Source organism: Odocoileus virginianus, chromosome 32 (assembly GCF_023699985.2).
Source record: "Odocoileus virginianus isolate 20LAN1187 ecotype Illinois chromosome 32, Ovbor_1.2, whole genome shotgun sequence".
Lineage (NCBI taxonomy): Eukaryota > Metazoa > Chordata > Mammalia > Artiodactyla > Cervidae > Odocoileus > Odocoileus virginianus.
The window spans coordinates 5,098,893-5,112,035 of NC_069705.1; the positions used below are offsets into that span (position 1 = coordinate 5,098,893).

Sequence of the window (13,143 nt, forward strand, 5' to 3'; positions counted from 1 at the left end):
AGCTCTTATAATCACATGTGCTGTTATCAAAAGAGCTTTCCAGTACAGGTCTCCTGTAGTGAGACTGGCCTGGCGCAGCTGGTCGTGTTGTCGCCTGGGGCCTGCCTTCACCCGTCCCATGGAGCCGCTGGTCGCTTTATGGGGTCCTTTTTTGTGAGTCGGGTAGCGTCTCTTTTTCCATAGCCTTAGGTTGTTTATCAACAGGCTGATGTGAGTTGAGTCATGAATCTGTTACTAGCACTAAGGCACATCTCTTGAAGGGGAGGTCAGAGTTAGTGCTCCATGTTTAAAAGAGCTTCACTACTTAGCCAGCAAGTCAGTAAACAGTTTGGAATGTACCTTTAGCATTTGAAAAGGGCGGCACACATCCCACCCTTGTAGACACACATGTATCAGAGGGCAGAGAGGCAAAGAAAGGCCCTGCTTCCTCCGCACACACCAGGACCGCGGTGAGAAGTTGTCTGGCCAACGGGCCTCTCGCCCGCTTGCCCTCGGCTCTCGTTCTTCACGGGAGGAGCTCCTCCAGCGCTGCTGTGCCCGGACACTGGTCGTGGGGCGGGCTGGTGGCGCGGGTCTCAGGGCTCCTGCCCTCAGGCTAGCTCACTCTGGTTTCATACCGGCTGTCAGATTTCTCGTGCGGTTAACCGTTCAGTGATGCCAGGCTCCACACCCTACCCGTTCCCAGCTGCCCTCATCGCCTCCCAGACAGCCCTAACTGCAGTGTGCGTGAGGGTCAGGGGGCTTCTGGGGCGCTGAGACCGAGACAGGCCCTCAGCTTCCTTGCGAGCATCCTGTCTTGATGGAACATCTGAGAGCAACCCTGAACACGTGCAGCCAGTTCCCCTCCCAGTGATCAGCCTGTTTCCTTCCTCAAGCTGTTCACTCCTGTGAAACCCAACAAGAGTTCAGTGTTAAAGGCCAGCACAGCCAGCATCCACCCGCCCTGAGGCTCCGGCTCAGGCGAATGGGGGTGACCTATTCTCGCCTTCATTCACTCATTTTAATGGCCCTGGTTTAACACGTCACTTGAATTATCAAAAGGTAAGTTACGTATAATAGAAAGCATTTTGTCCCCTATGAGCAGTTATTTGCCTTGCACTGGCAGCAGGTGAGAGAAACCATTTCATCACCTAAGGTCGCTCAGCTCCACATCAGTGAGAACTCCCGTCATTGTGGGGTTCAGTTCAGCTTGGGCTGTTGCTGAGTACATTACATTGATCTGTGAAATGGATATTTGTTTAATAGGAAGACCGTCTTTAGATACAGCCCCTAAGCCCAAGAGGGCCCCCAAACAGAAGAAAGTAGAGTCTGTGAACTCTGACTCGGATTCTGAATTCGGTGTTCCAAAGAAAACAGCACCAAAAGGTGAGGATAATCTTTGTGTAACCATCTTTGGCACATTCCATGTGCAAAGTGTTCCTTTCTTGACTCATTGAGTTTAGAGAGACTGGGTACCTGTTTTAAGTAGCTTTACTCTTCAGTAAACAATGTTCTAAGGATCAGTGCTCAATTAGAATCCTAAGCAAGTATGTAGCAGTTTGGTCCAGTCAGTTTGAGTCTCAATTTCTTGATTTGTGAAACAAAGACCTTTCTTGCAACCGGAGAATGGGTCAAAGACCCCCTGCAGGGGACTCACTGGAAGCCATTCCTTAAAAGGGGTGAGGGCTCCTGTTAAAATGTGGGACTCCTTGCAGGAGGCTGGAGCAAGGACTGGCAGGCAGAGCCCCATCCTCATCCGGGAGTGGAAACAGCTGTCCTCAGGGCCCCTCCCGGGCACAGCACCAATTCCTCTCCAGGAAGAGGAGCTGTGGTCATCAGTGGTGTTTTCTATGTAGGACGTGGTTTCTCTAAGGGTAGCTGTTCTGATACTGCCGTCAGCATGTCTATTTCTTAAAGTGGTGACTGGGGTAAGGAGATACATAGATTATACCTGGCCCCAAGGGGGAACGGGGGCCGGGGAGAAACGGGCACGGGAAGTGGACCCATTCAGTGCCGTCCCAAGGCCATTTAGCAATCTTTCCTTACCATACAGTCTAGCCATAACTCCTGAACTGTAAAAAATTTAGTTAGAGTTGCCATTTTCTGTCTCTGGAGTCACTGTAGCAACATTTGGTAACCATTCATATTTTACCTTTTCGCTTTCCTCCTCCGATGAGAATGAGGTAGATGAAAAAAACTAGGCTACACGGGGGTGATTCTAATCTGAGAAGGAATGTGGAGAGTTGACAGGTGCTCCCATGACTAATGCTGGGGTGATACTTTAGGATTGTGCTGCTTAAAATGGGATATGCAACTGGTTGTTACTAGTGCGATAAGTAAAATTTAGAGGAAGCATTTAAACCATATATATCATCTTTCCTAGTGATTCACATTATACTTTTAAAAGTACTGGTCTGTGGCAAGTTAGGAACTGATTTTTACAAAACACCACATACTGTTAAGATTTTTGTTTCAGGTCCAGGCACCACGGGATGTGCAGATGTTTTATGTATTCGGGGGCTTGGTCACTAAAATCTGTCACTAGGACATTCCCATTAGTTTAAATGTATTTGTGAAATACTCTTATGTTCTGGGGTTGGCATGACTAAGTGATGGTGACAGACTTTTTCTGCATCAGTCATATTAAGAGATCAGGGTTGCAGGGCCAGTTGGGCATGCCCAAAGAAGGAAAGTGTGTTCTGGCATTTATCTTTTTATCCTGTACTTAATTTTGGGAGAAAAACCGCTTTGTATCATTTTAAGGTAAAGGCCGAGGGGCAAAGAAAAGGAAAGCATCTGGCTCTGAAAACGAAGGTGATTACAATCCTGGCAGGAAGACCTCCAAACCACCCAGCAAGGTAATAGCATCTTTTTAATGTACGGTTTTAAGATGATGTGTAACTGGCTGAGCTTGCTTATTACTGTGATGTCTTGTTATAGCTTTAACCCAGCATCTCTTATCCACAGGGGGCTTATTTATGGTTAAAAAGTTATCTAGGTATAAAATTTATATAATCAGGACCATCTCTTAGATACAAGTGTCACATAAATTAGCCTACTTAAGAGTACTCCATTTCCTCCAATGGCAGAAGTTACATGCTTCCTTAACTGAAATACTAGTTTTCAGGATCAAATAAAAGCTATTTCTTTTTTGCAACTTGATTTGACAAGGACCAATTTGATTTTCTAACTTGAACTCATTTTTAGTTTGACCCTTCTCCAGAAGTACACTGTCTCTTTTGGGTAAATTAATAACATCAAATGCCCCCCTTTTAAAACTTAAAAATGCAAACAGATGCCTTTAGCTGTGTGGTGTTCTTTACACTGACCTTTTCCACCCAGTCGTCTGCTAGGACTGTGGTCCTTGCTGGTGACTGTTCTCAGCGTTTTTATAAACTTACCTTGTGCACAACCTACTGTGCAGTCTTGTTGTCTTCTCATGAATTGATAGGTACTTAGCAGTAAGTTGAATTTTTACTTTTCTGTGCATAGTTGCTGGGTAACATAAGTTTATGGTGGTAAATAATATTATAGAGGATTAGGTAATGGGCCTCACACTTAAGTAACTTAGCATTATAGTTTTGATCTTACAAGAACCATTATTTTCAGTATGTCCCCAAATAAGTGAAGGAATAATTAGTCCTTTTTCTATTTTTTTTTTTTTTTTAAAAAAAAAAAAACAAACCCAGAAGCCGAAGAAAACCTCTTTTGATGAGGACTCAGATGTGGACCTCTTCCCCTCAGACCTCACTGCCGAGCCGCCGTCGCTGCCACGGACCGGCCGGGCGAGGAAGGAAGTAAAATATTTTGCAGACTCTGATGAGGAAGAAGATGTTGATTTTGCAATGTTTAACTAAGTGCCCACAGAGCACAGAAACAGTTCTCGGCAGATAACTTGTGTTGTCCTTTTGTCTTTTCTGTCTCAGACTTTTGTACATCTGGCTTATTTTAATGTGATGATGTAATTGATGGTTTTTTATTATTGTGGTAGGCCTTTTAACATTTTGTTCTTACACATACAGTTTTATGCTCTTTTTTACTCATTGAAATGTCATGTACTGTCTGATTGGCTTGTAGAATTGTTATAGACTTGTGCATTAGCACAGATTTTAATTGTCATGATTGCAGATTACAGACCTGCTTTTTGAAATGAAATTTAAACATTAAAAATGGAACTGTGTTCTCTGTCTCTTGACTAAGATGAATGTGCAGTAAAATCTCCCATACACCTTTAAAATAAATATATTTTATTCTTTGCCAGGAGACTCCATGGAAAAAGGTAAACAGTATATGAACATAGAAAGCACTGTTAAACAATCTCAATGTACAAACAGAGCCAGTGAAAGTACATCACAGACTTGCTAATATATCAAAAAAAAAAAAAATTCCACTAGTGCTTAAATGAGACCTAAGAAACTGACACTTGTATCTGTTAACCACTCCACCCTGCTTCATAGCGGCTGACCCAGGCCAGCGGATGCAGACTGTCCTCCCGTGACTTGGGGGGTCAGCCCTTCCCTCTCAGGACACAGAGTTACCTGGCGCAGGTGGCAGGCCGGCCCGTCGTCACCCCATGGAACCTCCGTGATGGCTTGTGAACAGGTAAACAAAAACTTAACACTGAATAGTGTTGCTGCCTTGGAGGCTATCACTGTAAAAATGTATCTTTTTAAAAAAATTGTGTAGTTATGTCATTAAACAAGTATTAAACCATTTTTAATTTAAAGTGACATCAACAATTGAACAAATGACGTTTGATAACTGAACTGGCAGTTACACTGATAGAGAAGTCTTCTGCTCACGGCAGTGAATCTGGATACATTTACTGGGCAACAGGAAATGAGAGACGCAGTTTGAGAGCATCGGAGAGCAAGGACAAGCGTCTACACTAACTGAATTAGAGTATCTTTAGCCTTATCTCATCACACTACAATACTCCACTTCCTTACCTGGATGTCTTGATTGTTCTGTGAAAGCAAAACACTTATCCTTTTGACCCTCCCTTAACTGGACACGCACAGTAATCCGCTCCACGACCGTGGGCCTTGGTTCCCTGGAGTGGGACACGAAAGGCGTAGAGCCGCGCCGCTGTATGTACAGAGTCTTCGGAAACACGGCCAGGGTGTACCGTGGGGACTGGGTCTTTGCCATGCAATCTCGCGTGTTCAAAGAGGAAAACAGAAGCTTTTAACTCGTTTTGGGTTGCATGAAATGGCTGATTTTTAGAATTTAAAAAGTTTGTACTTCTAGGTAAGTTAGACAGTGAGGGGTATATATTGATACATACGAAAACTTCTTGGTCCTTCTTGAGTTTTAATATATTTTCAGTCCAAAAACTAAGCAGCAGTAAAAATGTTTCTTCCTTGCATTTTAAATCCCAGGAGTGAAGGTACTGGGGAACGCTGGAGTAGCTAGAAAGTGTCTCACTGCAGCAGCGGAGACTGGCCGACGCCGCTGGGCTCCAGGCAGCTGGGGGAGACGCTGGGGCTGGGCTCCGCCGTGTGCCCGCTGGAGCTGGGGGTCAAGGGCTCGTGTCCTTCAGAGTTCTCCAGCATTTCCTGAATGAGCGGCGGCATCGAGCCAGGGATTTCCATCTTCAAGGTAATTACACGCTCCGCACCTTTTAGAAAGAGAACAGAAGCCGGTAGACAGAGAGGGATGCCCGGGTCCGCCCTCAGCCGCTCATGGTGGGGGAGCTCGGGGCGCCTCTCAGACACTCCTGCTCCCTCTGCGGGCAGCAGCGGAGACGGGAGGACGGGACATGTGATCGACTCCAGACTCAGCCAGTTCTGAGAAACAATACGGGGGTGTGTGTACTCAGCGGCACTGACAAAGAAAAGCTCCTGCTGAGAGACTGGAAGCATCTCTCGAAGAGAGCCAGCGAAAGGACAGCAGTTGCCCGGGAGCGGGGCCAGGACCTGAGGGGCCCCCGAGACCGCCAGCAGCCCCAGGCGGGGCCGCGCGGTACCTGCGGCTCCTGGACACTGCAGGGCTTCGGTAAAGAATCTGCCTGCAAGGCAGGAGACGCGGGTAAAATCCCTCACGCTAACTACCACCCGGAAAACTGCCTCAGCGGCACCGACCGCGTCGCAAGCGCCTGAGCCCCACGTGTGGACGACGCGTGAGCACTGCCGGGCGAGCGGGGAGCGGGGGCGGGGCCGGCAGCTTTCAAGTCCAAGCCCTCAGCACGCCCGCAGTTGGCGCTGGAGGCCTCTCCACGTCCTCCCAGGCCTCCGAGAAGGGCGCGGGGGCCCAAACTGCTGGTCAGACGCGAGTGCTGTGCTGCTGAGCACCTTCTGAAACGGGACCCGCCCCCTGCTCACTGGTCCCCAGGGCAGCCGGCCTGTGGCTCCATGCACGCCTGCCACCGCCCCAGCTGCCCTACAGACTGGAATCGCTAGGCAGGAACAGTCACAGCTCTCCGGGGAGAAAACGCCCCGTCTCAGGGGCGCACAAGCGCACCCGCCTGTGCCCCAAGGGGGGCGGCCAGCCTGACAGACAGACATGACCCCAACGGGCACCTGAAGCACCACTCATTTCTTCTTGGGGTTTGGGTGACCAGGAAAAACTGGAATTAAGTGTAAACAAACCGGAGTGTGTGCAGAAAGCTGGAATGAAGCGTATGCAACGAGTAAATGACAAAGCCAGTCATCCAGTATTCAGTATGTTCTCTTGGAAATGCTTTTTCTAATCACTTAAGTCACATGAAACTGTAAAGCTATTCTCATAATCTGCTAAAATCACTGCGTGGGCTAAGGTATGAGGTTTAAAAGGAGGCACCCTTCCTTTTGACTTGAATGAAAAATGAATTCCAAAGTGATAACAGAAAGGTACCTGGCTGTCAAACGCCCAGCATTAAAACCCAGGGTTTCTAAAAAGGCTGGGTGCGGACAGGCCGTACCTTTCGCGCTGATGCTGCGGAGGTCTGTGATCTTCATCAGGATCTTTGGGAACATGTGAGGCTTGCTGGGCCGTCTCTTTCTGATGTAAATTTTCAGTGCTTCCAGCAGTGGTTCTTGTAGCTTATCTACTTTTGTTGGTTCCTCAAGGTCCTGGCGGTCTAGATTCCAGAAGCAAGGTATTAAACAATTGAGGTCAGGACAGAACGAGCCCTGCCCACGCCCCCGCCTCCTCGTATAATCTGGTGACTCGACCCCATAAACACGTTTGAAGGTGTGTGAGCGCAGCTGATCTGGGCTTCCCTGGCGGCTCAGTGCTAAAGCACGTGCCTGCCAACGCAGGAGACACGGGTTCCACCCCTGGGTCTGGAAGATCCCCTGGAGGAGGAAATGGCAACCCAGTCCAGGATTCTTGCCTGGAGAATCCCATGGACAGAGGAGCCTGGGAGGACAGAGTTCAAGGGGTCACAGAAGAATTGGACGTGACTGAGTGCACACACGCCCGTTTTAAGCTGTGATACTTGAAAATGACTGTCCTTGGTCAAACCACATTTGGAAGGCTGGTGGCTTTTATCCCCAGCAGAGAATTACTGCTCGTGACCAGGAGGTGTCACTACTGAACTGAATTAAAGGAGACCTGACCCAGATGGTTAAAATGCAGGTAAACCAGCCCCCAATTAAAGGCAGCAGCTCCTTAACCACCCTGTTTCGGGTTCCTGTGGGCCGGTGAGGGCATCACGCCAGGCCTCCAACCCCCAGCCCCCGCCCTGGCAAGCAGCACCAGCAGGCTCCCTGACTCATCCTCAGAACATCCCCAGGCAAGTCACGCTAAGAGGGTCTGATCCTACCTTTCAAACAGCAGCTGTGGCAATGCAGAAGCATTCTGGTATTTCAGAGCAGGAAAACCCCAAATGCCTTTAACTTATAATAATATGGAAAAATGCAACAAACTCTAAGCATGCATGCCTAGTTTTATCCACATGTCCTTTTCCATGCAAAATAACTCCCAAGTGGAGGTGAAGAATCTCCCATAATTTACGAGTGTGAGTGCTCTCCATGGGCTCTCGCGAGGGTGCTCTGGGTGGTGGTACCTCCACAGATCAGGCAGATGGCGCTGAGAAGGCCGGTCTCCGTGTCGTCCATCTCCAGCGGCAGGAGCTGGCCGGCGAAGGTGAACACTAGGTCGGTCAGAGGGCCAAAGCCAGCGTTGTGCATCTGGGTCCGATTCAGCGTCAGTCCGTCCGAAAACGTCATGGTGTCCTGCTCTGGGGTGTACCTGGTGCAGATTCTGAGAATCTGGGAGGAAAGCATGTCTGGATCATCAAAACGGCCTGGCCCTACAGCCTCCCTGGGGACCCAGGGAGGGAATCCCAGGAAGGTTCCAAGGGCTCCGGAGTGGACGAGCACCCCCCCACCCCACTTGGGTGTGAACGCTGCTCCAGCTCTTCCTCCAAAAGACCACACATGTCAAAACAAGGGCGAAACCTTATTTAGGGGATAATAAATAGGACACGAGAAATTTTGAGAAATATCTGTTTATGCTAAAAGTGATTCATTTGACTCAAGTAAACATTTTACTGAGTACCTACTTATGTCCCAGGCACTGTGCCAGGTGTTGGGGATAAAAAGAGGAAGAAGAGTTTTTTTTTTAAAGAGCTTAGTCTACCAAAAAAGAAAGAACAAGGCTAACATTTACACTGAGGAAGCGCCCAGCGCCAAGTCAGCGCTCCACCTGCTCTCCACTTATGCTAGCCGCCAAGCTGGCGGGCTGAGAACGCTCCTTACAGACCAGAGGCTCGGGGGCTCAGGAAGGCTGGGCTGAGCTGGGGCTGGTCCCCCGCCCCGGAGACCCTGACCCCAGGGGGCAGGCTGAGCCAGCGAGGGGCAGCAGGGCAGGCCCAGGGCCGGGAGGGGGCTCGGCCTGGCGGGGTCTCCTGGAGAAGCAGCCACCCTGGGAGCGGCAGCTGGCGGCCTGGAGACAGAGCGCGGCGCCCCCGTCACACCGCCGGAGGGGTGCTCAGACGGGCGTGGTCAGCGGAGCACCGCACTCCCACCTCCGGGTTCCTGGCCGGGGCCCCTGCCGTCACGGACGGGCCTTCGCTCCCGAGGAAGCCCCAGGAGGTGAGGCGCCGGCCGAGGGCACACGCCAGGCGGGGCCCGGTGGGAGGGGCCGCCGCAGGGCCTCTACCCTCGCTTCCCGTGGGACCAACAGGCGCCAGACAAGCCTCTGCAGCTGACGCGCACAAGAGCCCCCCGGGTCCGCAAGCCGCCCAAGGCTCCCCCGAAACCCGCGTCCAGACGCAGCGCCCCGGGGCCCGCTCCACCCTGCAGGGCCTCACTCCTCAGGCCAGACGACAAGCGGGTTCTGATGCAGCGATTCCACTCTGTCCTGCGGCCTCTCCCCCCTGGGAGCCCGACACGGCTGACCAAGTAGAGCGGACCGGGGGAGGGCGTGCGCCCCGGAGCCACAGCCCGGAGCCCCGGCTAGTCCCACGACAGCCCCGGCGGCACACCCAGCCCCTCTTGAGGGTGCAGCCCCCGCCAGGCCAGCCTGCCGCGGAGGGGCCTGCCCCGGAGGTTTCTGCAGGGGGCACGGCGCCCACACGTGGGCCACCCTCCTCGGGGCGCCGAGCAGGGCCCTGGGGGTGGGCAGGCGGCCTGTCCGCGCCCCTGCGCCCCAGCTCTCCCGCCCCAGGTCCCCCCGGTGACCTGCCCGAGACGGGGCGCAGGGGACAGCCGGCCTGTGACAAGGCCACGGGAGGCGTGGGGGCCCCTCCTCGCCGCCCCCCTGAGGCCCGTCCTGGGAGGCGGCTGCCGGGGCACCAGTGGCCCCACCCTCTGCTCCGCAGCAGCTGCAGCTCCGGGCAAGTGATGAGCCAGCCTGGAAGCGGCCGGCAGCCCTGGTCAGGCCTGCAGATGAGGCAGCCCCCCGAGTGCCCAAGGCCAGCCCCCAGAGCTCCGCCGTGAGCTCCCGCCAGCAGGGACTGCGGGACGAGTCTGTCCTCAGGGGCTCAGTCTGGGGCGGCGTCACAGACGACGGACAGCTCACCTGCTGCGGGTCGTGCGCACACCCGGGGATCACGGCGGGATGCACCCGCCCCATGTGACACGGCTGCCTGGACCTTCACCCCAGGGGTCCCTCCACCGTCCGAGCCGCGGGAACGCGGGCTCACAGTCGCGTCTGGCTTCTCTCTGCCCCAGGGCAGGGACCGCCGCGGCCGACCCGACCCCTCCCGCCTGCTCTCTCCACGCGGCGCTGCGCTCGGGGCTTCCGGGGCCCCCAGCGCCCGAGACGAGCTTTGGCGGAGAACGCCCCGGCTGTCCCCTCAGCAGCGCGCCACACGGCGGGGAGGAGCGAACATCCACCCACTTTCTGAGGAACCTCTCCCACCTGCTAACCCCCTGCGAGGGGCGTATGAAGTCCAGGGGTTTCTAAGTGTTTTGGCAAAGAAAACACGTGTTCACCGCCACGTTCTCTGCACTGACTGCCCGGCCATCAAGGGCAGGTCCTGACCGGAGTGTCTGACTCCCGGGGGCTGCGCTGAGATGAGGCCGCGGCACACAGGAGGGGCCGGCCAGCCTGGGGACAGCGGCCGCCCGGGAGACCTGCCGCGCGGGGCTGCCTGAGGTCAGCGCTGGGGGAGGCGCCTTCAGAGCGCCCGGGGAGGCACGTCAGGCGAGGTGAACAGGACACTAGGAGCACCCGGCGTCCAGGCCGCCGACTCGGCCCGCAGCTCCCTGTCCCCGGGGCCCTGCGCCCGGCAGCCACGGAAGCGTCAGCAGAGCAGAAGGGGCCCGGGCTCACCTCCGCTCCCGGAAACACCAAAGTCACAGCTAACTGCGCACAAGCATCGGCTGCAAGACTGGACCTACTGACACACTCCGCGCTTCCAGGCAGAGCGGCAGCCGCAGCGCCGGCCAGGAGCGGCGCTTCCTCACTGCAGTCGAATCCCACGCCTGCTGCGGGAGGGGCAGCGACCCAGACGCTGGAGGACGATCACAGATTCTCTCACGACAGTCAGAGTCCCGCGTCCCACGTCCGCGCCCCAGCCCGGGGTCCGGCGCTGGGAGGAGCCGCCCCCGGAGCACCTGGCTTTGAAGGCCAGCGGGGCTTGAGTGCAGGAGTCCACAGGACTGGGGGGACTGGGGACTCCACTCGCAGAGGGCCCACAAGGGCTCCCAGGCACTGACCCAGCAAAGCAGAGGCCACAGGAGCGTGGACAGACCCGCCTGCTGCTCCAGGGGGTCTCGGGGAGACGCGGGGGCGGCTGAGGCTCACTCTGGGCACAAGGACATGGGTGGCAGAGGGACCTGGAACACCCATTGGAGCGAACGCCCCAGAGGTCACTGTCTGGCATTGAGACCTGGTCTACGCAGCGGGTTCCAGCGCTGGGACACCCCAGGCCAAATAATGAGCAAGAGGACAGCCCCACCCAGCAGCAGACAGGCTGCCGAAAGCCGTCCTGAAACCGCAACTGCCCAACACACGCCCTTGACACGTCCTCCCAGGGCAGCCTCCCGCCCCTCCCACCAGGAAGGCTGCAGAAGACCCTGAACCAACCTCCCCCACCACGGGGCAGACATCAGAGCCAAGAATTCCAGCTCTGCCTTGGGAAACGGCGACCACAAACCCAGATATGTGGGCAAAAATAAGATGGCAGAAAAATATGCCTCAGACAAAGGAACAAGATGAAACCCCAGAAAAATAACTAAGTGGGGTAGAGAGAGGCAATCTGTCTGAAAAACAATTCAGAGTAATGGTACTTGAGATGGTCCAAGATCTCAGGAAAAGAACGGAAGAACAGACAAATAACATACACAACATGCTTAACAGAGACCTAGACAATGTAACCAACAAAAAGCTGTACAACACAGCAACTGAAATGAAAAATACAGAGAAGATCAGACAGAGACAACACAGAAAAAGTTACAGGCCAGTACCACTGATGAGCACAGATGCAAAAATCCTCAACAAAATCCTAACAAACAGATTCCAACAACACATTAAAAACCTCATACACCACCATCAGTTTGGGTTTATCTGAAGGATGCAAGGATTCTTCAATATATGCAAAATCGGTGTGATACACCATAACAATTTGAAAGATAGGATATGATTACCTCAATAGATGCAGGAAAAAACCTTTGACAAAATTCAGCACACATTTATGATAAAAACTCTTCAAAAAATGGGCACAGAAGGAACCTACCTCAACATAGTAAAGGCCATATATAAACCCACGGCAAACATTATTCTCAATGGTGAAAAAATGAAAGCATTCCCTCTAAGATCAGGAACAATACAAGGGTGCCCAATCTCACCACTATTATTCTACACAGTTTTGGGAAGTCCTAGCTATGGCATTCAGAGAAGAAAAAGAAATAAAAGGAATCCAGGTTGGAAAAGAAGAATTAAACCTCTCACTGTTTGCAGAGGACATGATACTGTACATAGAAAACTCTAAAGATAGTATCAGAAAATTACTAGAGCTAATCAGTGAATTTAGCAAAGTTGCAGGATAGAAAAATCAATACACAGAAATCACTTGCATTTCTATATACTAACAATGAAAAATCAGAAAAATTAAGGAATCAATTCCATTCACCACTGCAACAAAAAGAACTAAATATCTAGGAATAAACTCACCTAAGGAGACAAAAGAACTGTACACAGAAAATTATGGCACTCATTAAAGAAATCAAAGACGACATACACAGATGGAGAGATTCCACATCTCTGGGTTGGAAGAATCAATATTATGAACATGACTATACTACCAAATGCAATCTACAGATTCAACATGACACCTATTAAATTACCAATGGTATTTTTCACAGAACCAGAACAAAAAATTTCACAATTCACATGGAAACAAAAGACCTCGAAGAGCAAACCAATCTTGAGAAAGAAGAATGGAGCTGGAGGAATCCACCTTCCTGACTTCAGATTATATGACAAAGCTACAGTCATCAGAACAGTATGGTGCTGGCACAAAAACAGAAATATAGATCAATGGAGCAAGATAGAAAGCCCAGAAATAAACACGTGCACCTATGGGTACCATATTTTTGACAAAGGAGGCAGGAATATACAATGGGGCAACGACAGCCTCTTCAATAAATGGTGCCAGGAAAACTGGACAGCTACATGTAAAAGAATGAAATTAGAACACTTCCTAACACCATACACAAAGATCAACTCAAAATGGATTAAAGACCTAAATGTAAGACCAGAAACTATAAAACTCTTAGAGGAAAACATGGG

The 13,143-nt window shown here is 51.9% G+C and overlaps 2 protein-coding genes across 12 annotated transcripts in view; one reads left to right on the forward strand and one right to left on the reverse strand.

Moving 5' to 3' along the window:
- TOP2B (DNA topoisomerase II beta) overlaps positions 1-4,159 on the forward strand; it is a 61,612-nt gene extending 57,453 nt beyond the window's left edge. For all 4 annotated transcript variants that reach the window (XM_070459823.1, XM_070459824.1, XM_020881577.2 and 1 more), the window contains exons 34-36: positions 1,246-1,365; positions 2,743-2,837; positions 3,669-4,159. In XM_070459823.1, the coding sequence (XP_070315924.1) occupies positions 1,246-1,365; positions 2,743-2,837; positions 3,669-3,836 (383 nt within the window). In that variant the 3' untranslated portion in view covers positions 3,837-4,159. The remainder of the gene's footprint in view (positions 1-1,245; positions 1,366-2,742; positions 2,838-3,668) is intronic.
- A 46-nt stretch (positions 4,160-4,205) lies between these two features.
- The window catches only part of RARB (retinoic acid receptor beta), a 1,138,330-nt gene continuing 1,129,392 nt past the window's right edge, over positions 4,206-13,143 (reverse strand). For all 8 annotated transcript variants that reach the window (XM_070459826.1, XM_070459825.1, XM_070459827.1 and 5 more), the window contains 3 exons: positions 7,970-8,174; positions 6,881-7,039; positions 4,206-5,599 (listed from right to left, as the gene is read on the reverse strand). In XM_070459826.1, the coding sequence (XP_070315927.1) occupies positions 5,403-5,599; positions 6,881-7,039; positions 7,970-8,174 (561 nt within the window). In that variant the 3' untranslated portion in view covers positions 4,206-5,402. The remainder of the gene's footprint in view (positions 5,600-6,880; positions 7,040-7,969; positions 8,175-13,143) is intronic.